The following is a 24,782-nucleotide window of genomic DNA, read 5'->3' on the forward strand; positions in this document are numbered from 1 at the left end:
GCCAACATACTGTGGCAAAATGTGTATGTCTTCAAAAAGATGAGTGTTACAAAACTTCTATTCAGGGACACCTCCAAGGAGAGGACATCATTACAGGGAGTGTAGCCTCTGTCAGGCCTAGAAGCAGACTTGGTAAGTTCTATAGTGAAAGTGCTTGGTCCTGCTATTTCTCCATGACCAAGAGAGGAGGTTGTTCAAGATCCATTATGGTTTAAGAAAGCAAAAAATCTCGTTGAGAAGGATAATAGCAAGGATTAGCTCCCTCTTCTCCTTACTCCCTCATATATTGAGGACAGATATCTTTTCCTTGATTTACAAGTGTACCACTATGCAGAAGTTCATGTAAGCTTATATTTAAGATTTATTGCAATACTTTGCAATTTTTGCAAAATGCAAATTTTGCAAAAGTGCAATAAATTAAGAACCTTAAGAATCCTTAAGAATACAATAAATACAAAACCCCCTAAAAATACAATAAATTAAGAACCTTAAAAACCCTTAAGAATTTTTACTGAATGTGTGGCTGTAGTGACTGCCTACCTTTGGTCAAAAATACATCTTTCCTTACTTCAGCAACTGTCTTGTCCAAGGCAGATCAAAAAAAATCTTAAAAAAACCCCATAGAACAGATCCTGCTTCTGTGTGCTCACTGAGGACTAAAAATAATCATTGAAAAGTTAATTTTATCTCTGGATAGGCAAGAAACAAGAACCATCTGTTCCAAAACACCTACTACCTACTTACCTCCATCCCCCAAAAGGTCCATCTCCATACACAGCTTTCAGCTAATCAAGAAGACTTACATGGTCTCCTTGGGTTGGTCAGGTGGTCAGCTGGGATCAAGTCTTCTGCAGATGATAATACCTGGCAGCAGGTCAATGCCCAGAATCCCATATAGAGTCCTTATTTCAGAAACAAATTCCTTATTTCTGTTAATCTACAGATTCCTTATTTCAGAAACCTCTTACACATAAATTAATTCCTTCCACCAGTTCCCTGGGTCACCTGTCTGGTGGTATCATGACCAGTGAAATCTCCACTACTGGAACACAGCCTGCCATGAAAAAAACAAAGCCAGTTACTCCATCTGTTTTCTTTGCTGTGTATCTTCTGGCCCATTTATTACTGAATTCATTTAAGAGAGCTTGTTTGAAAAGGGCTTAGAGTTGAAAAAATTAATAGCAGAAGGTAATCTGAAAGATCTACCTGTCTTCCTAAACATCTCCCTGGTCTGTTTTCAGGCATTTCAAAGCCACTTCCAAAGTTTATCCTGCATTACAGTTTGTACACTTAAATCATCAAGTTACGTGTTATCGTTTCAGTTAAGATTTATTTCTCACATCACTGCAAAATAACTTTGCTCATTCACACAGTTTGAATGTAGTTGGCAGACTTCTTTAATAATATTAGTTGGTTCAATAATTGGTCTACTGAAGTCAATTATACATTGTTCCTCCACAGTTTCTGACTCCTCTAGTTAAAGTTTCCTTTATATTTTGGAGAAAGGTGCATTTTTGCTGGCAATAACATATGCATGAACAAGCAAATGAGTTAAAAATAACTGGAATCTTTATTTTTGGTTATATTTTCACTATGTGTTTAAGACAGGCTTGGACACCTTAGACAGACAAGCAAACCTACTGTTGCTGCTACTGGTCTCTGGTTAGCCACCACCATACCAGACTTGACCAGACAGGGCAACGTTGGTATCCGCTTCCTCGTGTTCCACTTCTCCAGAAGTTTAAATTAGCTTGCTAACTTCATGAACATGCCTCGGCTGGCTGCCAGCAGACACTGACAACCACCACGCATCTTGTGCTTCCGCACCAGAGCACCAGTAGTTTGCCTGCAGGCACCAGGAGGACGGAGCGGTGGTCACATTGCCACCACTGGTCTCATCCAGGAGGTGACGACTAACAGTCCCTTCTAGTCTGGGGGGTCTCAGAGCATTTAAAGTGGCTAAGAGACAGTTCAGCCCAGATGTAGACATTTAAGAAGACCCACAATAGGCAAATCAGAGCACAAACCTCGGTTCAGGCTTGGACCAAACATGCAGTGCAGACACAGCCCTTACAAGCTTTCTGAAAAAAAAAAAAAAAAAGAGCAATTAAAAGGTTGGAAGTCATTACAGAACATGTTGCTGGAAGGGTTAGAAATCTGTGGCTTTGAAATGCCTGCATCTCACAAAAAAATTCAATTTACAGACATTAAAATAGTCCTTTGGATTTGGCATCTTCCATTTAACGTAAGAAGATTTAGTTGCCATTTTATTGTCTTGTTTTAATTGTCATTTAAATACCTATCAAAGTCAATTTACACAAGGCAATAAAGTGGAAGATCCTTCCTAGCCCAGGGATGGACATGTCTAGAAGTTTCTCCTTTATGGTCTTATGTATCCCAGACAAATACTTCATGTTACTGTTGCTGTGATTTTGTATCTGAAAATACATTTGTCTTGTCTTGTGGCTGTTGGTTTTTTATTTAAAGCAAAACTGTGTCTAAAAGCAATAACTACAAGAGTGACCTTTTTTACTGAGTATCAAATGCTTTTTGTTTTGTTTTTGCATTTGTTTAAGTTCACTTCATTGTGGTTCACCTCTAAGTTGTAATTTTTTTCCAGCTGAGCCCCTCTCAGATGAAGAATATGAAAACAAATCTTCTGATTAAATACCTTTGAGGACATTCAGAATGTCAATCAGATTTTTTTCTACTCTGTGTTGAGTCTGATTGTAATCAGAAGATACAAATGTAAAGTAAGCCCATATCCTACAGCAGGATCAGAGCTTTGATTACTGCAAAGAGAAAAAAAGATTTCTTTTTCCTGTTCTTTATAGTTCTAAATATTTGTTTCTTGAATCAGGTTTTTTGCAGATTATGAAATACCTAATCTCCAGAAAGACAAAATCTCACAAATTGTCATCTGGGTTGTGGATGATATTGAAGGACCAGATATGTAAGTTATATCTTCCAAAAAAAATTTATTTCTCCTTTTTGAACCTGTCTTTAAAATTTCACCTTAGTTTTCTATTTGGTTATATTTGTATAGCAATTAAACTAAAAATATTTTAGATGCTTTTACTAACACGTAAGGCACACTCTGCCACTCCCAAAGAGTATATAAATACCAGAACTAGACAAAATAGAAATAGATTTTAATATTAGGTCTGGAGTCCACTCATTAGTTTAGAGGTATGCGTGTGTGGACCTCAGTCCTTGAGTGAAGATATATCATGAACAGTTTTACTAAGAAAAGGGTCAGTCTCAATTTCAGATTAAGTGGTCACGTAAAATATTTCTTCTGCTTTGCCAAATGCATCCTCTTCATTTTCACCTATCTATCTCAGCTGTTTGGAAAGTAGTAGAAGGAAGGACATACCACCAGGGAGCTCGTCTTCTCTCAATACTTAAAATCAATCCAACAACAAAAAGTAGGCTTTAACAGGTCTAATTCTGCTGTTAATTACATTTAAACCAAACAAAAAACAGATCAGTCCAAACAGAATAGCCTGTTGGTAAATAGTCAAAGACCAAGACAAGATTTTCAACAGAAACACAGTGGAAAATGGACTTTGAAGTTAACAAAATAAAATAATTAGGCCTGGTTTGGGACTGATTAAAGGAAGAATTAATTCATTATAGCTTTTGTGGAGGCCCCTACAAATGTGCATAGATGAATCGAGGAGCAGAGGAAGTCAGTTTTACCTCAACCATCTGCAGGGTCCCTGCAATTTAATATAACATATGGTGGCACTTCATTGGTCTTAAAACTGCCCTGGCTGACGAGGGCCAGAGAAACAGACTCAGATGTTACCATATCCACCACTGGTGGCTGAATCCCTGGTGTCATCTGCATTCTGAGGAATGTGAGGCTTCTGTTCTTGCTACTCAACCTTTTTAGTTATATCCATTCATATTGTGTAATTTCTCTTTCACGTCCCATCTCTTCTCTTTCCTATCTCCTTTTGCTTCTCTTTCATCAAATTTTGGCATGGCCAACCCAGACCACATATTTTACCGTAGTGCTGTGGAGTCTATGGCAAGAGAAGCATGGTTCAGATTAGCATTTCTCAGCTTTTCTCTTTAAATCAAAGAATCATACCCTTCTGGAAAAAAATATGTAGCTCACCTTTGCAGAAGTTGCCCTTATTGCAAAGAAAAATTAAGACAAGCGCTGAATGTTAATTTATCTTTCAGTTTGTGCTTGTCTGGATGCATGGGAATAATCGTGTATTTTTATTAATGGCTTTTTACAATTATTTTGTTCATCCCCATATGGTTTCTTTAGAGTCATGAGTATTTACTGACCAATGGGAAAGTAACACTGACCTTAATACCTGACATTGGTGCAATTTTTAGAGGTCTCAGGAGGTTCTGTACTATGTCAAGCTTTCTTTTGCTAATTGGACCACAAAATAAAAATCAGTGCTAGATACAGAAGCTGCATTTAGGATTTTTTCTGGTTTTTTTCATTCTCCCTGTGTTTTTCTATTGCTCTGTATTCAAGACAGAGGACAAGCTTCCAACAAGAAGAATAATTCTTATTTATTATAACCAACTTATTCTGTAAAGACAGCAATCATCAACTTTAGCACCATCTAAATAGCTGCCAAAGAATATTACAAATTAAACTCTTATTTATTATTTTGCAAAATTATTTAGCTCTTTTCCTCTTTGTCTAGTGAAATATTAAATGTGGGAACATTGATCAATAGAATCTGCAAATCCTACACGGGCTGAAGCCAATCTTCCAGTCTCTGCAAACTCAGTATAAAATGTTAAATGACTGTAAGCAAATGAACTATTATAAATAGCAATGTACACCAGTTTTCTGGTGTTAAGGAATATGGAAGAGGCAAAGTAATGGGGATTTACTTAGCTAATTCCATCAAGTTCAGTGAAAGGAAATTAGATAATAAAAGACTTGCAATAATATTAAAATCCTTTCTCACAGAGATTCCTGTGGAACTCATACTGTAAAGATACTAGAAAACAGGCTGAAAACCCTTGGTTATGATGTCACCTGCACTGACAATTACAAGTAAGTGAAAATCCTTCATAAATACAGTGTATTTGCAGAAGCACCTCATCTATTTTAAATCTCACATTTTTCAGACTTAGCATTTTTCAGCTGTGCTTTGAGCAAAACACACGTCATTGTATAATTGTATAATTAAGTGGAACATTGTATTTACCCAAAGTCAGACACAGAAGATGGCTTCATGTATTCCACTTCACTGTAAAATCTTTATTTGGATTGAAAATCTAAACAACAGCAGAATTACTAGTTATTCACAGTAGTATCCACAGCTCTGGTTATTCACAGTAGATTCTAAGATAACTATCATTGAAGGGAAGCTTTAGACATGATAATACTGTTGAGTTTGTTTCGTTTCTTCGTTTGTTTTCCTCAGTTTTCTGCCTGAACGATGCTAAATAAAATTATATTTTCACAGGCCTGTAATGTTCTTACTCTGCCTGGATTATCCTGATGATTCTAAGTGTACCCTTTCATCGTAAGTAAAGGAAGTTCAATCCATTCTCAGTGTCATTACAACCAAATAAATAATGCAGAGGTCAACAGTTCAACAGATTCCACCTCTGTCATCTGTTATATATATCACCCATACGCAATACACAGTATTCTTGAATTTATTACTTACTGTGTATTGAGTAAGCAGTTTCTACCTACAAATTGTGCACAATTGTCTGTGAGCACTGGTATTCAAAACTGGGTGTTAATCAGTTCTCATTGATCACACAATCACACTATGTATCACTGATGGTATGAATGAAGTTTGTAAATATCAGTGTTCTGATGCAAAATCTATTACAAATTTGAAATTGTTTTCATTAATATTTTTCCTTCAATAATGAAATTTTAGGTCAAATGACAACAGATCTAAAGAACATTTCTCCAGCTTTCAGTTTCAAATTTTGAGGAAGTTTTTTCTTAATCTTCCATTTTGTGTGCAAACACAATTTCTGTATTTTAATGTATTTACCTTGGGCCAGTAGGTTATTTGCAGAGAATGCAGATTACAATCCAAGATACAACTTTCTTAATTAGCAAACATCACTCCCAAACTAGGTTTTAATAGTTTCCCCTCCTATCTATATTTTTCTTTATTGTATAAAGAGGATTAAATGAATTTATTATGTATTTCAGTGAATTTAGAGTAAAGATTACTTTTGTGTTTAAGTTTCTTAAGCTATATGCTGTTGCATGTATAGGTACACATAAGATACTTGAACATCTGAATATGAAAACTTCCTCACAGTTTGGAAAGTTGCAGGATACATAGAGGCATAAAAGTTGTTCTCTAGTTATATCATTTTTATGCATAATCCATACATTTGGCCACATCCTATCTCCTGCTGTCCTTTCTGCTCTAATTCAAGCACCTGCAAATCTTTTCTGTGTTAATACCCATGTAATACTGCCATGATGACTTCAGCTATGAAAAGCCTGATTTGCTGTCCCTGGTTATGGCAGCAGAGAGGTGCCTGCCTCTGGTTGTGTGGCAGTAGCGCCTCACGCAGTACAGAGAAGGAGGTGTATATCACTTTCTGTAGCATATGTTCAGTTTTTAATACACCCTTACAGAGTGAGGTGTGAGGGGTGTGTTGTGAGGTGAATACACTCACACAAAGTGAGTATTCTCTGTTCCTGCTGGTCACTGAAAGCTTTTACTCATTTTGTCATGTGACAACATTTATTCTTACATCCAGATTCTATCCCAGCACCAGCCTATGAATGTGTGATGAAAACAGTGGCATTTTAGATATCACTGATAGCTCCAGACTCCGTCTAGGTAGTAGGTCATAGAACAGGCTTCCAGGCCTGTTAAGGCATTTGTTTGTTAGTAGATACCACTTGCACGGTGGATTAAAATAGGGTTTCCTTGTTCTACCAGTGAATGGTAAGGCTTTTGTTCAGGTGTCAAAGGAAAATACAGTTGTCCCATGTGAAATCACAGCTGTGAACATGGTGACAATATTAACAAACTGGAGGAAGAGCTACAGGACTTTAAAAAATATAGTATTACGAACTCCTAACAGAAGATTTTTCTCTTCTCCCAGGTTTTAAACCATTTCCCTCAAAGTTTTGTGATGTGAGTACATTCCTCAGCTGAGGAAATCTGGATGAAAAGGCTTTGGGAAACCATTAATGTATTTTTCTTTCACCTAAAGGATGAGCATACCAGTTTTCCAGTATTACCACATAGCGCTTGCAGTATGTAAGCAGGGGAGCAGCCACCCCTTCCTTTCCATCCATGTCAGTACTTAAATTAATATAATCACTAGCGTATTCTAAGCACCAGTCTCATACTCTCCTGGGGTAACTACTAAGCAACTCAGCTGTTACCATCCTCCTTGCAAGTTTCCTTGCTTCTTTCCTTCCTGAGCCTTCTATTCCCTCCTGTATGCATGGCAGTGTGATAGCCTTGATTCACTTCATATCCATGCTATCCCTAATCAAGACAGAGCTTCCCAATCTGAATGCTATCATTGCCTCTCTCTGAAATTTAAGTAGCTAAAATACTTCAAGCCAATGAATACTTACACTTTTCTCCAAATCACTTACTTCTCTGCAATAAATAACATCTCCACTGAAATTAGCTGCCCTTTCAGAAAGAGCCTTAAGCAGATATATATAAATTATTTGATGATTATCTTCTAGATCTGTTTTCTCTGTGGATGGATCCCCGCTCTCTGATGGTCCATTAACTGACATGGGAACAGTTTGGTCAGTAGTGGTATCACTATTAAGGGCGCGTATCTGCTACGAAAAGGCTTCCTCTGCATAGTGTGTGCTCAGTGTACTACACGTTGCATTTTCATACTTCCATAATAAGTAGTGAGACAGGCGTGCAGGCTCTGTTGCATCCCCTTTCCCAATGGCTATTTGCTGTTACAAGACTGATAGCTGCCTTCTCAGCCTCCAGAGAATAATGTCCCAAGCCCAAAAATACCAGAGTTGTGCAAGTGACTTTTTTGTTACAACTCACATCGGCAGAGTAGGGCTGTGTCAGGATAGCAGAGGGATGACCTAGAAGGTGCTGTAATTTAGTTGGGCTTCTTGGGTAATGGTAGTGCCCCTAAACTCCTCTCCAGACTTGAACTGTGTTCCTGCTGAGTCAAAATTTAGGCTTTGGCTTGTTAAAGCAAGTTTGAAGAAAACTTGTCAGTAAAAAAATATCCACTAGATGGCATAGATGGCTTACAAACAAGCAGAAAGGAAGCCAGATGCAACCTATTAGTAGTGGTATTTACTACTTGCATTATTGCAATGTCAGGGAGACAGAAATGGATCTGGATACTGTTGTATCAAGTGCTGCAAAAATATAGACCTCTAGGACCACTGCTGTCTAGAAGAGCTCTATACAATCTCAAACATAAGGCCAAAGACAGTAAATGGATGTGGAGAGATAAGGAGGCTCAGGTATGAAGGTAGAAAGGAGCATTCCCAGGGTTTTGCAGAGATACCCTGTTTATAAAATCATGACAGCCAAAGAGAATCTGGTGGCGAGCTCTTACAAAGAAACTTCTAGCTTAGCACTTGGACTGCAAACTTCATCCTTGGCAACAAACCCCTGATATTTAAAAGAATCCTAACTCAGCTCTGTGCTGTGAACATCCTGTTTGTTTTCTTTTCTTTAGATCTGCACCAGCAGCACAAAGAGGACCTGTATCTTCAGGCAGAGGAGGCAGCTGGAACAAGCTCATGTTTGTTTCTTTTGTAGGCTTTTTGTTCAGATTTGCTTTGGTGTACTAAGTTAATCATCAACTGAATCCATATCCTCTGCCTTAGCTGGCTATAAATTTGGCTTTAACTAATTTCTAACTGCAATTTCACCCTAGTTCTGGAACTGGCAAACCCGCATATTAAAACCCTGCATACTTCTATCTAGATACCAACTACTTTTAGTATAAAAAAATTATTCTAGTGCTGCTAGAAAGTCTCACCCTTCATTTCCTTTTCTTGAATGGAATCCATTTTCTTGAAGAAATCCATTGCTATTTCCTCTTATCCTTATTCTCCAGAATTAAACTGAGTATAATACTTCCTGATCACATATTTCAGAAAGAAAAAAGAAGCTATGCCTGTTATACATCTCTCACACAGCTTACTTGTTTGTAAAAACAATCCTAGCATTTGGCCTTGGAAACTAAGTGTCTGATTATCATGTTTTAGGAAGGGGATATATGAATTCAGATGGGAGAGAGCTTAGATTGCTCACTTGGTGCAAGATATAATAGGTGAGACAGTGGAAAAATTAAACTAATTTTCATAAGTAGTCCAGTACTTGGGCCAACCTTACCTGAAACTATCATACAGTGAGATTCTGGCTTGCATACTTGCATACAGTATTTTACCACATACTATCGATTGCTTTGACATCTGCACAGCTGTTCCTCAGCTGGCTATTTCCTGGCCACTGGATAGCTAATAGTCAGGAATACCAGGTCTAGAAAGCTCCACGGGTTTTCCACCATGATGTGATAAGTAGATTTATGGCATATCGAATTCCGATGAGAACCTGCCAAGTCAGACATCTGCCTTCTTGCAGTGAACTCAGTTAGCATGTTTCAGAATATATTGAGGAGAGAGCAGATGCCATGTTGAAGGTCTCTTATGACTTATCTAAGTGTCCCAGCTAGATGTTCCTCTAGCTAGAGGAAAAAGACACGCAGCTACCAAGATGACACATAAATCTTTGGAAAAAAGTAGTTGTTGTTCTAGAAAATAACTTTAATTACAACTTTGTTGCACATTCTCTGTTAGTTTCTGAATTACTTATTTGTGTTTGTATTAGCTGATTGTCAGGAAACTGGAATAGGATGTTCCAGTTAGTGCATCTAATTTAGAACTTCATAGTAGATTTACGTCCTTTCAGTCCCTGGTACAGGGGCAGAAGAAGTGTCAGCAAAGCAAGAAACAATAAGGTCATTTGTTACTCCCAGAGGGAGGGAGAGACATGAACAAAAAGTTGTGAGAAAGAGAATCCCTTATATCTCTCTCTTAATTTTATTTCTACATCTACAAAATGTGTGAATAGTGCTATTTACACATATATTTTACACTTACGTGGTGAGAATCAGCTAGGTATGCCTGTGCTCTGTCTTGAACACTCGGTAAGTGCTCTGATTAGCAATGTCTCATGTAACAGCTGTGCCAAATTTGGAGAAATCATAATGTCTAAAAGGCATCTGCCCTTCTCCATAAACTCATGCAAGCCTGGTAATGTTCAGCAGGGTGCTTCAACTATAGATTGAAAATGTTTGTACTAGCAGTACTGCAAAAACAGCTGTCTCCAGACCTGAATTCAAGGGGGAAAATGTTTCATATGAAAACATTATGTATATCACTTCATTTTGAATCCAGTTGGACGCCACAATCCTGCATAGATCTGTTAATATCCAACAACTCATGGCAAATGGAAGCATCATGTACAGGAGCATTACAAGGTGCTCTGCATTTCTGCAGACAGACCTGTGGAAGCTACTGATACTAAGGTAGTATTGCCTGTCTTTGCCCATTTTGTGGACCACTTAAGAACTCAGTTATGTCACACTCTTCATTCCTATATAGAAACCTACTTTTTTTTTTTTCTACTGCATGTGTTCCAGTCATTGTGTGTGACAAAAAAACTCCACTTCGGAATAATTCCTTTTTTCAGCATGTATGTGCATGCACACATATACATCTGCTCATACCTGCTCTGTCTGCTTTTAAATGCAAACTCTTGAGTGCTCTGGCATAAGAAGTTATGAGAATAAAGCAAGGACAACTTGTTCACCTCTCTGCCCTTTTTATACTGCTGGTGTTTATTTTTGTCATATTGGCCTTGATGTGATACTCAGCTGACATGACTCTGTTTCCAATCAGCAATCTCAAATGTAGTGAAACTTGAACTGAAACTTCAAGAAGTTTGATAATACTTATTGTTCAAAGAAAGCTAACTTTTTCGAGAGTTTTCTTTTCAGTTGGATTAGCTAGAAATAATTCTGAGGTATTCTGCTTCAACAATAGAGAGCATAAAGTGCTTTTAGCAGAGCCAAGAAGTTTGGTTTAAAATTGCTCAGCATGGGGAGGTACAGCATCTTAACTTAGGCAAATGTTAGGGTGGCTCAAGCACTTTGCAAGTGTTTTTCTGATTTTTAGGTTTTTCCTAATTCCAGCTTCTGCCCAGTCTAAATTTACTTGCCGTTTTATTTAAGAGGTGAAGAATATAATCTGCCAGATTTTATTTATAATCTGCAGGCATTTGATTCCTACAGTTCCCTGTGAATTACAAAGGCAAGCTCAGAGGAGACTCCCATTCCCTTACTGCAACAGCGCAGTTCGTACAGGCTGGCAGGGAGAGGGGTGCGGGAAACTGGAGCCTGGGAGCATGGTGCATACGTACCCTCACACCGTGCCAGAGTATTCACCCTGCCTGGGCAGCCCTTCTTCGCCTACCTTCTCCTCTCTTTCCTGCCACCCGCAGCAAAGGTGAACCTGATCTCAGTTCAGATGAGTTACTTCGTATTTTTAGCAGAGTGTGTGAGTGGAAAATTATGATGTTGGCAGTTTTATAGAAGGAAAATGAAGGAGGAAATTATATTTAATAATACACATTGCCTTTAAGTAATAGGCACTGAAGTAAAGTAAGTAGTCCTTGACTTGCGACCATTTGGTAGGAATACCTCTGCGCTATGTAAGCAGTTAAGTGTGGTAAGTTCCCAAAGTGCAGGCAGAGGGGATGCTCCAGAACTCTCTATCTGGAGTAACTCGAGTTATACCATTAGTTACAATAATTAAGAAAGAAATAGTATTTTTTCATCCAGTAACTGTGTTTGCCTGGGCATCTCTTAGTGAGTACACTTGATACAGTCTGATATCAGGTGCTAATGAGTGCTTGGATAAATAATTAACAAGGAATGTCAGGTATTGCAGGCATAAACTAGGATGATATGTCAAGAATTTGGCAAACACTGGATCACCAAACTGCAGGAGGACTCTTTTTTTTCCTATTTGCAACAGGTAAAGCCAAGAGAGCCGTGCTAAGAAAATGACAGGTATTCTATATGATATGCTAAGACAGGATACAGGTGTGGAAAAGCTCCTAGGTCACACTATACCATTTTGAAGAGCAGCAAGTGAAGAAGCAAATGAGCAGAAATAAGTATTCAATCAAAATCTTGCAATCTCAAATCCCAACTGTAGGACATGCATGCTGGCCTGTGTTGTGCTTCATTCTTACTTTTCCTTTTGTTTTAATGAAAGATGCCAGAAAATCCAGCGTTGGTATTTCCACAAGGCAGAATGAATGCTCGGGGCTTTCACCCTGAATTTTCTGTCACCACTGCCCATTAGCATGGGGTTAAATAAAAAAAGAGCTGCTGGAATAATATGAAAAAGGAATGATGACAGCGAAGTATATGTCATATATCATGCAAAAAGAAGTTAAGGACAGTAAGAATAACCAATAAACTTGGAAGCCACAGCATCAAATCTTTGACAATATTTATGTGTGGTGTATACAAAAGCATATTTTACATAGCTGGCAAGCAGGAAAGATCTTGTTTTTCAAGTTTCTTGTTTTGTGACCTTTGAACCATCACATGGATCCTTTCCAAATGGCAGATCTACCCCCTATAGTTCTTTTAGGAGAATTTTTGCAATTTACACACTTCTGTGCTTGCAGAGCATACTTCTGTATCAACTTTGTTTCCTTGGCCGCCTCAGTGGGATGGGAGCCTGCTCGGTATTTCCCGTCAGAATGTGTGAGCAGCATAATAATTGGTACTGGCCAGAAAACAAGCACTCAATTTCATGAAAGTCGGTGAGGTTACTGCATTTGCTTTTCCTCTGCACTAAAACTAAACCTTGAAAAATGTTTTGCACGAAAAAAGTACATCAACCTCATCAGAAATCACAGTAGGATCCCTCACTGCTAGGTTATAGCTTTGGTATAGCTCTCACTTCCTTGCAAACTCTTCTATTGCAGCTGTTCCATTTTGTATAAATTAAACATGTCTTGAGTAAAAAAATATTTTCTTCATAGCCTCATTCATGTTGAATTAAATTCATTAAATGTGGGTCCCCCACTCTGCAGATCAGTGCTTTAAACACTATACCCTTGAATGTGTTTTTTTTTAAATTTGTGTAGGACATCATTTTCTGATATGTCAGAATGGCAAATAGAAAGGCATATCAAAAAAAAAGGTGAAGGTGATACAGACGAATGAAGCAACCTGTTTCCTCAAACTGTCCTGGAGCTACTGCACCGCTTGTGTCCCCACTCCACCTCCTTCCCCACCAGTAGAGTGTTTGTATGTAGGGGATCTCTTGGCACGTTGCCTTGCTCCATGAGAAAATCAATGCACAAATCCCAGCTATGACTTTGTTGTGTTACAAACCTGCCACTTCGGCTGAGAAAGAAATTGGGAACTGCAAAATGCAAAAAGCAACACTGGTGACAGGAGGAAATTCTTCAGGCAGCAGCAAAGCTTCGGAAGCAGCTGTACAAGTGCCAGGCTCTCCAAGCGAAGGAGAAGGAGCAGATGCCTGACACTGAAGAGAGCCAGCAAGGGAAACAAGCACAGAAATGGGAGGAAGAAGCTTGGTCCAAAGAGGGAGAACGTTTTGGACCTTTTGGGATCTTTTTTCAATAAACAAAGAAAAAAACAGTCATTAGTGTCTGTTACCCTGTCTCACACTGAACAGCACAGTTGGTGCGGTCATGGCCAGAAGCGAGCTCGCACAGCAACAAGCAGAGAAGCAAGTGCTAATCAGACAGACAAGGGGAAAGGAGCTAGACTCTGCACGTCTGTGCGGAGAATGACTAAGGAATAGCTGCTCCCAAACACCCCTCCCCTGGACATGAGCTTTAAATGCACATCCCATCATAATGTTATTAATTTGTAAGGCAGTCAAAACTGTCGCACAGTTTGAAACATCTGAGCTGAAGAACAGATGTCACGACTTCTGAGAAAGATCAGGGTACGGCTATATTCTTGCCAGTAGATCTCACTGGATACTTGATCCTACTGAAACAATCTGGCTGTCCATAAATCACATTCTAGAAACAAGCAACTTAAAATCTAGTCCTTCCAGTGCCATTTCAGCAGAGCACAACACTAAAGGAAAAAGCAGGTCACTAATTTAGGGATCTTAAACTCTGTTGTGGGCCCCAAAAAGCACTCATCCCTTAAGCTAGCTCTGTAGTCTGCTGTGAAACAATAACATGTAAAAGATTGGAGCTAGTTTTCTATGCAGTGTTTGGTAGAAGTTTCCTGATCAGAAAGGTTTTTAGAAAAATTAACACATATACAACTAAAAAAACCTTTCAAAACATCCCTGAGTCATTACTTGAAACTACAGAAGAAGTTCACAGGAAAATAGGCAAACAGCAATAATTTTCCATACAAGGCAAACAAACCTTACCTATCCAGGCAATCAGAAAGGTTTGGAAAGCTAATTTACTGATCAGGAAAATTTAGCACTTGCTGATGAAAGACTTCTCCATTCTAAAGCACAATGTTTGATGAGAGGAAAAGACACTTGGCTTCCTTGATTTCTCCCATTTGAAAGTAAGGGCATTTGGAAGGACAGAATAGGGTGAGACAGAGATTGTATTCTAGGGCTCAAGGGAACTGAAGAGTCCACAACCATTTCTGCTTTATCAAATCCCTAATGGAAATCATTTGAGAAAAAGAAATAGGAATTGATCCTGACACAGCCATGCTGTAAATATTTACCACAGCTTCCCTTAATCTCATCTATTTCTTCAAAAAGTACTCATCTAAGAGGAAGCATTTCTTAAAATCTTTTTGAAATGACTGGTGGGTGGGTGTCAGAAACCTTGTAAAAGCCTGAACATCATGACTCTCCATGAGACACTTCTGTATGCTATAGCAACAAATCTTCCAAAAGAAGATCCAGAAAGTTATCCAGAAAGGGTAGTTTCTTCCACTATCTAGAGGGCATTGTAGAGAAGATGAAGCCATACTTTTTTTCAGAGATGCACAGTGAAAAGACTAGGGGCAATGGTCAAAAAGTGCAGCAAGTGAAATTCTGGCTAGACATTTTTAAAAAATCACCATGAGGGCGGCTGCCCAGAGAGGTTCTGGATTCTCCATCCATGGAGGTTTTCAAAACTCGACTGGAGAACGCCCTGAGCAACCTAACCTAACCTTGAAGTTAGCCGTGATTTGAGCAAGTGGTAGGACTAGATAACCTGCAGAGGTACATTGTTCAGTGACACTGTGAGTTTTCCAAGAATGGCAATTACTAAATGTTTTCTTTCTGGAACGGCCTGTCATACATAGAACTGTCCCCTTTTTTTATTTCATAATGCTAATGCGTAACTGGAAAGACAGCTTTATTTTTATAACATCTTTAGCTGTCCATAGAATTTTAGCCGTCAGTCATACTGGGTATGTTTATTTTAAAACCTGATGGCTAACATGTTTTATCAAGGACATTTAAAATTCTAATTTAGGCAGCACAAATAATGTTCCACAGCATGTTGCATTCACAATCAACCTTAAGCTACCTGGAGATTTGCTCTTACACATAATTGATTTCAGCTATTGAAAGATTAGCTAGATTTCCATCTGTCTTCAATTCCCTAAATCCCAGTATCTTTGGAGACCTGTCTGATAAAGTTCTTTAGTTCTGCTAGTTATTCTTTAGAAAGCATGGAGATCTGTCTGCATTCTGCAAATCGTTATCACAAAATTGTAGCTTCAGAGAATCATATAGGTTGGAAGGCACCTCTTAAAGACGAGTAGCTTTGCAGTGATGTAAGCCAGCTTGTCTTTACTATCCTCAGATGCATTTCATCTGGACGCAGGGACTTGTATTCAACCAGGGTGCTCAAATGGTCCCTAACTCAATCTTCCTCTACTATGGGAAGTAATTTTCTCCCCAAAACTCCTACCTGGGCACAATAGGCACAAAGACCCTAGGAGGCCTGAGAACAGACCTTGCCAGTGAAGAGTGAAGGCTTTGAGTCGCCTCTCCTTTTTCAGTGTCCTTTTAGACTAGGTCACCTACCCCATTGAGCAGTGGCACCATCTTTTCCTTGGCGTTCATCCTGCTGTGGATGTGCCTGTGGAAGCCGTTCTTGGTGCCCTTCCACATCTCACCAGTTTTAACTTCGGCCCAGGTTTGGCTTTCTTAATTCCTTCCCTGCATGTCCGTCACACACACAAAGCCAGCCAGGACTCCCCTGGTCCCATAGCTGACTGCCCCGCTGTGCTCTTGTCTTTGGAGACACCCAGGTGCTCTCACAGCCAGAGCTGGCCCTTAAGAGACCCACTCACACCCTTGCTCCCAGGTCATGTCACCTGCTCACCAGCTCGTCCAGCTTGATCTCCGCTAGCGCTCACACAGCCGCTCACACCCCCGCACTCACTCCAGTCACTGGCAGCGTGGACACACGGGTCCCCCAACCCACGCTCTGACCCGTTGCTGCACGCCCGCCCCTGTACACACCCTGCACACACAGAATGGAGAGCCATCACCCAGGGAAGAGCTGGAAAGGAGTTTAAGAAGACAGGACAGACTGCCCTGGGCAGGCACAGGGCATAGCCAGCCAAGCGAACTGACCAGCCAGCTATTTATGTGCAACTGACTCTTCTTATTCCTGTACCCCTCTCTTTTACCACTCTCGTTCCTCCCAAATCACCTAAATCCCTCCTTTGTCTCACCTTTGGTTCTCCCCTTAAACTTCTCATAGTAAGTCCTGTGTGATCATGAACTGCTTTTCCCATGTATCCCACAATATTTCCCATCCCCAGGCAGCAAGCCACTTAGTCCGAAAGAGCCGCTCCCCGTGACTCATGGTGACGGGTGTCAGTGGGGCCTGGACAGTGGGGCTGATGACTCTGCTGCAACAGTCCTGGAGGGACTCGGAGAAGGTGGTTGTTCCTCAGGAGTCTTCAATTTGGGTTCCCACATGCCTTTGTGCCTCTGTGCTCCTCTGGGCTTGTGCAGATGGGCCTTTGATGTGTAGATGGTCCCTGTGATGGGCCTGGGAGGAGCCAGGCAGGGTGTTATCTGGTCTCCCCCTCCTGCCATTGTCTCTCTGAGCTCCTTTGTGGGTGTGCAGATAAGCTTTATCACCTAACCTAACAGTCTGGGCAATGCTGCTGCATTCCTCCCAGATAGTCCATCCCTGCTTCTGCTCTCCCCCTACACTTTCTTCCAACATTAAAGCTCGGTCAGGAATTCCTGATTTGTCAGGCTGGCCTCCTGCCACAGCTTCAACTTCCTGACCATCAGGATAGACCACCCTTGGGCTTTGAGGAGATTGTCCTTGAATCAACTTGCTCTCTTGGGCTCCTTTGATGTTCAGTATTCCTTGGGGTGACATCTACCAGGTCTCTGAAAGAGCCACAGTCATTCAGTCACAAATGTTTCTGTCACATCGAACTCCAGTTCTGTATCTTTTTTCCATTTTAAGGCCATTTTCCAACATTTCCTAAGTAGTAATTGTTTACTAATTGTCTATTCTGGTCATAAAATTCCCCATCCTGCTGATTAACTGCTAGAAATGGGTCACTGACTCCATGGGTTTTGAGAAAACTACTACTAGATCAATTCATCCCTAATAAAAATACCAAAGCACCACTCCTCTACTGCACCACTGTCACTGAAAGACGACGCAGTTGGTGCTGGTGCCCAGCACCAGAGCATTGGACTGATCTGTCCTGAGAGGTCGATTTTGCATGGACAAAGACAAACCGTAGAAGTGGGGCTGAGGCAGAGCTGCAGAAGAGCAAGAGCAGCTGGGGGTGTGGAGGAGGAATCTCCCTGAGCAACCCAAGCAGGTCCACCGGGCACTGTCCCCTGCCTGTCTAAGCTTATTCCCAATTGCAGATCTGGCAGGTGATAGACAGATGGACCAGACCATCCAGTGACTCACACAGGAATGAAATAGCTTTGTGCTGGTGGCCTTAAGACATACTCCACCCTGCCCTTCAGGGGCACAAGTATTGTATTTGAGAAACAGGAGGCAAAAGGGTGGGGGAGGGAGAAAGGACTGGCATGAGCCTGTGCAAGTGCAGGAATGTTTTGTGTTGAATGAGGACTTCTCATTTTAGATGTCGCTTTGTCATGTGCTGCTGTGCTGGCTCTTTCTGGCTCTACAGTTCAAACCTGGTGCGTCGGATGCAGTCCAGTATTAAGCCCTTCATACACGTGCTTCTTCACGTTATTCACACAGAAAGCAGAAACACTATCATATTTATTATACTTTAACTGTATTGTTTTTTTCTTTCTTTGCTTATACCTTCAACTTCCTGCACAAGTCTTGAGACAAGGAGCAGCCACACCACATATAGCCAGGAGTGCGTGAAGGGTAATAAAAAGGTCACCGACAAAACTACAAGGCATAGTGGTGACATTTGGTCCTCCCACACTCTCCTCATGTGTGAGAACACATAGGAAAACAATAGCACATTGCGGTCGAGAGAACAGAATGCATTATTGAGAGGAGACAGGCATCGTGCTTGTCAGCACGAGCTGATCTAGCACTCTCGTTTCCTCACCTAAACCCCTCAGCAGCACATGAAACAAAATTAATAACTTCCACATGGAAAAACAGGCTGCTTCCAAGCGATACGGATGAAAGAGACGGAAAGCCCCAGCAGCCTGTAGCAGGCAAACTGCAAATAATGACTCGCGGGTGCCATTTTGCCATTTCCCACACTCTGGGTCAGGCAGCTTGAGCCCGCTGCCCTGCTCTCGCCTGCAGCGCTCAGAGGAGGACCTGTGCCTGAAGCAGCCCGGGGTGACTTTGCAATTTCAAACCTACATGCTGTCAGGGGGGTTAACCCCGAAACATGCCATCAGCATGGAGCGATGTGGATGCATCCACAGCTAGATGCAGCGATAACACTGATGGGACATGGTATGTCTCCTACCCAAGTGATAACGTGTACAGCAGCAGGTAATGGCAATGGTCCCTCCGCATACCTCTCCTCCTTCCTAGGGTATCTGCTCTTGAGGGTATACTGATCATGAGATCATACCCTTACTTACAGCAAAAATAAGATTCAGAACACCTACAGAGTGCAAAGTCACTTTTATGAAGAATATAGGTATATGGGCTTGAGAAAGCAATTTCACACCACTTTCTATCCTGTAATTCTTAAAGATAAGGATGCCTAAGATCTAATGACGTTTCCATTTGGACTGAAAAGTCCTGGGTGCTTAAACATGAGTGTATTAACAAGTTCAGGTCCATTACCAACTCAGAGGCAGGCAGCAATTAAGACATTACTGATTTTTCCAACAAATCCTCTCCTTACACAAAATTCAGTAGCAATGAATCAATGCACACACACACAGAGACAATTTTTACTTTTGAGGATTGTTGCACAACTAATTTATCTACAGTTTTTCAGGATAATTAGATGAGTTCAGATGTGAAATCTTATAGATCTGAAAAGCTGCAAGTGTCTAAAATAAAAATGAAAATGCAAATACATGCATCATTAAACTCAGCAGTCAGCTTTATGTCTACATTAGTGATTGGTTCAGTGAACTACCTAGACGTAGGTCAGGAACAAACTAAATCAGCACTCGAAGGAGGCAACAATTTAACAGAATAGACCAGGGTTGTAAGACAAATGCACCAAACCCTCAGCTTCAGTTGCTCAGAGGAAGCAAAGTCCATCTCTATGCTTGCCACAGGATTTAACTGTGCAGGGCAGTGTTTTGCTGTATGTCAGCAGAGCCCCAAGCTCTATATAAAAACCACACAGGAAAACCAGAAAAGGCTTATGAACTTTCAAACAGCTTCTGTATGCAACGAGGCAGAGAGAGAAAAGCATGCGATATCCTTTCAAAGAATTGAGAAAATGCTGAAGATATTAAAAAAAATTTAAAAAATATGATGAAACATTGCAATATCAGATTAGCTGACAAAGGTCTGAAAGCCAATTACCTAGTTAATCATCTAGATTTTATATTGCACCTGCAGTAAGTGATGGCGGTATACTGTTACTTACCACAACACAGCACTTTGTGTCATTGCTGTTGCAGAGTCATTTGCACCCTTGTAAGTGGGAAGATAATCTATCTCCAGCCTGGTTTACAAATGAAAGGAGGCCTATGCTATCAGTTGGTTTGCTTCTCTGTTCTGACATCTGTCAGCCCTTTCCCTCCCAAAAACTTGTGAATTTATTGGCCAATTTCAACCAGAGTCTATTGGACTGGGCTGCAGAACTGTTATTCTTGTTATTTTACTCTTGTTTACATTTGCATCTAATTTGGGGGGGGGGACGTCTGCATAGATAAGGTATGTATTGCTGTGAATGGAAGCCACACTGTCCTGTTCTGAGGAGATTAACCCTCCCTAATAGCTGATACTCAGACTTTAACATATAAAGAAGCATTTTGTCATCAGAAGTAATCTTAAAGAATTTACAAGAGAAGAAAATGCAATCAGAGTATAAATTTTTGTCAAGTAACAACAAAGTGAGCAAGACAATACCACCACGCTGAAGAAGACAACTGGGTAATGACAACCAGCTGAGAAAAAAAGATTTGGGGTCGGGAAGGGAATGGTGGTGCTCAGACCATCTCCAGACAGCTCATCTGTTAAACAGGAGCATAACAGGGTCCGTGTTCCCAGCAGTGGATATGGCTTTGCAGAAGACATGAATGGGATGTTTTTCATGGCCTTTAGATGGCCGCCAGTGCAGGCTCGGAGTTGAGGCACCATTGTCTGTCTGTTGGTCTCTTTGTCTGCCTATAGCTCCAGGGTGGGTTTGGTGGAGGCTGCCACCAGGAAAACACAGAACAACTTAGAGGTTAATTAACTGTCCTATATCCTGCAAGCGCTCCTGCACTTGGCCCAGAGCACAGCTCTCCAGGAAAGCTCCTGTCGTTGGCCAGGGAGTTGAAAGAAAGGAGAGGTGAACGGGATGCCCAGACACGGAATTACAAATGCATTTCTCGCAATGGCTGGTGTGTCGGTTGGATGGCATACAGCTCTTCACAGCTGTCACTTTGTACTAGCTGGTTGTCTTATCCCAGCCCATTTATCATTTTATTTTCAGTGTTTGTCTCAAACCTTCTCTAAATGTTATGACAGCATTTACCCTGTGAATTCGGGAAGCAATGAGAAGACGAGAGTCATTGCTATTCCAACAAAAGCCAGGAAAGACATAATTTCTTTAATTATTATAACACCTTCTGCTCTTTTCAGTTCAAATTCTCTCATTCATATGTTCTGCTGTGAAGTGACAGCCAGTAATTACAGGTGTCCACAAGACTGGGAGTGATTAGTAGCACTATGAATACTGTGGTATTGTTGTAATCTAGATGTTACGTTGAAATGAGTCTTCATGACTCCTAAACTGTGTAGCATTTGAAGCAGCCTCTTTTTCTATCATACGGACAAATTCATTGCTAGTATAACTGAGCTGACGTCCATTAAAGGCAGGGGCGTTGTTTCTATTTCTACCAGAGCGCTGGCCACGCGGCACACCTGGGCGAGACATAGAGGCCAGTGAGGAATGACCAAAACACAGGCAAACCACACAATTATAAAATATTTCTAACAAACTTTCTACTCACTGAGGAAGAAGCATTTCCAGAGTTTCCTAGAAGCACTGAAAAGATGCACAACATATATTTTCTTACCTTATGTTTTCAGGTCACTCTTGTTTTGGACAGGTTCAGTCCCACCTACTGCACACTACCTTTTACCAGCAATTTCTGCCATGAAGGATTCTTTGTGTCCTCAGCCATGTTTTGGGTGCCGGAACTACCTACATTTGACGGATAGTAAAAAAGAAAAGGATAAATCAAACTTCTGAGTGATCAGGCCATGGGAATGGCTGGGGGGTGGTTTGTTATCCCTTGCTGCCTCAAAAATACCATCCACAGAACTTGCAGGTAGCAGTGGGAGCTAGCTGCTTTTCTCTTACAATACTCCTAGCAGTACGTATGCAGGCTGATACATTATACATTATACAGGTCCATTCTTATAGAAGTCACCTCCTGCAATACACGGTATCAAAGCAGAGGCTGGCAATTACGTGCCTGAAGTATTTCTATCTTCTGATCTTTTACACCCACTTTCTAATCACCCTGCCCAAAGATTTTGTGTAAACGCTGGCAGAAGAGTTGACACACCTTGATAAGATCAGGATTAGTTTAGATTTGCTATCTTGGAAAGTCACATAGCTCAGAGGGCTCCAAAAGATGGCTATCAGTTTATGAGACACAGTGCTTTTAAAAACTGTAATTTTCCTCACAGAAGGCAAAAATAACCATTAGCAACACAGTTCAGATCCATGAGGCTTCCCCGCAATCTCAGGGGAAATCCTAAGTTTGCATTTCCTTAGGGTTCTGTTGAGGGTACTGAATTCCTGTGGAATAAAGTCAGTCAGTTTAAGGTCATCTGCTTGGGAAAACTGCTTAGGAAAGAAGTGAAATCCAGCTCACTCCACAGACCTAAGGGGATGCAAGACCCTTGTAAAACACACTGCTTTTCACCTCCCTTCGTCCTTCCTCATTTCACTCTCTCTTCTGTGCTCCCCTCTCACCGTCCTATTCAGGGAATACTGTTACATCCCTTCTTCACTAAGGCACCATTATCATCTTACTTACGCCTCTCATGGAAATACTCTTGGGCCAGAACATTTGCAAGGAGTGAGTTCATGGTCACATTCATACTGGGAAAGAAACTACCACCTTCTGAACCACTGGGAGTATGTGATTTTACTGGCTTTTCTGCTGCCCCCTCAACTCTGCTTGTCCTATTTATTCATCCTAATTAGGCTGCCAAGGCTTGCTGAAAGGAGGCTTGACATTTACTTGTCTTGGGCATTCCTTATATAGTTCGAGGTGTCAAAAAATCATCAGCAAGGACACCTTCCAGAGTCACTGAGTCTGCATTCACCTTATTTATTTATTCTTAATGAGTCAATGTCATATCTGAACAGAAGAAATAAGTCTTCTCACATCAGGTTACTGAAGAAAAGAGTGTTTTTAAAAAGTTTTCAACTTTTAAATTAACTATTCAATTGTTCGACTCTAAAAGTGACTCTTAGACTTACTGAAAACAGGTATTTCAACACTCAGAGCAAGCAGAGATTGCAGTTTTACTGCATAAACGGCTTAGGATAACTAGTTGGGTTTTTTTCCAACATGGTATGCACTTAGTTAATGAAACTGAAGAGCAGCAAGTTGAAAACACATGCAAACAAACATTAAGGGAAAAATAAACCAAATTCAGTAATCTCTCTTGTGTATAATAAAAGATCACAAAGTTCAGCTGTGAATACCTTGCATTCGTATTTACAGGAGGATGAAAACAAGGAACAAATAACAATCATCTCAGCCTGCCAAGGCAAAACTCGCATGCTTACTGAAAGGATTATGGGGGAAAACTTCCTTTATGAGCTAATTCTTACTGAATTGTTTCCTACAGAGCTTCCTGCGCTTTTTGCAGAACCTGCGATGGGGACCACTGAGGGGACACAAGCAGTGTCATGAAGAGAGAACACTGTTACCTCTCTTACGAAGAGATAACACTGTAAGGAAGAGATCTAGAATATTTCAGTTGGAAGGGACCTACAACGATCATCTAGTCCAACTGCCTGACCACTTCAGGGCTGACAGCCTGATATGCCACCCCAAAACTGAAGCTTCAATTCTGAGTAAAACCCTCCCAAAGTTGGCATAATTTCTCGGAAAAGAGGATCAGAAAAATTCAGATTATGTGCTTAATTTATTGCTTAAGGGCTTTGGTCAGAGCACAGCATTTCTCAGGTCTTTCAGAGCTGCTTAGTGCTAACTGAGATGTGTCACAAATACGCTTTCTCACAGTCAACCAGTTAAAAATGGATGCTTGGCAAGCAATTATTAACAATTTTTTAATAGTTTATAGTTAACGTTATTCTGACATTGCATAGCTTTTTTTTTGTTTAGACTTTGAGATTTGAGTCTTATTTTATGTTGGCTTTTGACTAAGGAAGTAGAATCGCCCTGTTTGGAGAGGATAGTAATGAACTAACTTCCCTCTTCCAGAGAACACTTAATGCTTCGTTAAATGATTTCACACAGCCTCAAACACCCACAATTTACACACTAGTCTTATAAATTCATGTGACAACTAATCCAAGCCTGTCTGCAAGGGAGAGAAATAAAATACCCCATTGTGTGTTGATGAACTCTATTTTTATGACTACTGCAAGGTTCATAATTGCATTCGGTAAAATCCGATTCAACACCTGTCATTTAAAAACAAATTAATTTAGAGAAAACAGACTGGGATCATTTGAATTCAGCTTTTACTCACACATTAGCCGGAGCATGTCGCTGCAATGGGATCTTTATGGGAACAAAGCCTTTGGGAGTTTTACGAGTAATTTCCTGAGATTCACTGTTGTGAGTTACCGCTGATAACTTCGCAAAGTTTAACTCGGGGACGTCACGGCAGAGTGAGAAACAGAAGGCAAACGACAGCGAGGCTCTCATCTTCACGTGTCGAGCCCCGAAAAGCCATTGTTTGGCTTTAAAAATGACTGAATTGGCCCAAGCCCGCTGGGAACGGGGCGGTGGGAAGCGACCTCCTGTTCCGGACTAGATGCACCGTTCACCCGCGCTCTCCTCGGCTCTGCCCCCGCGGGCGCAGCGCAGCGGGCTGCAGGCACCCGGGGCGGTTCGGGGCGGCCGGTGTCCCCGGAGCGGGCGGCAGCCAGCCCGGGGGCCAGCCCGGGGGCCAGCCCGGGGGCCAGCCCGGGGTCAGCCCGGGGGCCAGCCCGGC

At 41.0% G+C, this 24,782-nt stretch overlaps 1 protein-coding gene and 1 long non-coding RNA gene across 4 annotated transcripts in view; one reads left to right on the forward strand and one right to left on the reverse strand.

Annotated features, from left to right (window-relative positions):
- BST1 (bone marrow stromal cell antigen 1) overlaps nucleotides 1-23,553 on the forward strand; it is a 30,662-nt gene extending 7,109 nt beyond the window's left edge. For 2 of the 3 annotated variants that reach the window (XM_075148804.1, XM_075148805.1), the window contains 4 exons: nucleotides 2,861-2,953; nucleotides 4,952-5,038; nucleotides 5,454-5,513; nucleotides 8,662-9,047. In XM_075148804.1, the coding sequence (XP_075004905.1) occupies nucleotides 2,861-2,953; nucleotides 4,952-5,038; nucleotides 5,454-5,513; nucleotides 8,662-8,776 (355 nt within the window). In that variant the 3' untranslated portion in view covers nucleotides 8,777-9,047. Of the gene's footprint in view, nucleotides 1-2,860; nucleotides 2,954-4,951; nucleotides 5,039-5,453; nucleotides 5,514-8,661; nucleotides 9,048-23,444 lie in introns of those variants that run through there. The other variant, XM_075148806.1, reaches the window with a different exon arrangement.
- LOC142081745 (uncharacterized) lies at nucleotides 1,315-24,739 on the reverse strand. Its single transcript, XR_012673466.1, has 3 exons — nucleotides 24,315-24,739; nucleotides 21,650-21,777; nucleotides 1,315-2,081 (listed from the first exon to the last, which is right to left on the reverse strand). It is a non-coding gene; the product is annotated as an uncharacterized LOC142081745 (long non-coding RNA).
- Between the last annotated feature and the right edge of the window lie 43 nt (nucleotides 24,740-24,782).

Source organism: Calonectris borealis, chromosome 4, assembly GCF_964195595.1.
Source record: "Calonectris borealis chromosome 4, bCalBor7.hap1.2, whole genome shotgun sequence".
Lineage (NCBI taxonomy): Eukaryota > Metazoa > Chordata > Aves > Procellariiformes > Procellariidae > Calonectris > Calonectris borealis.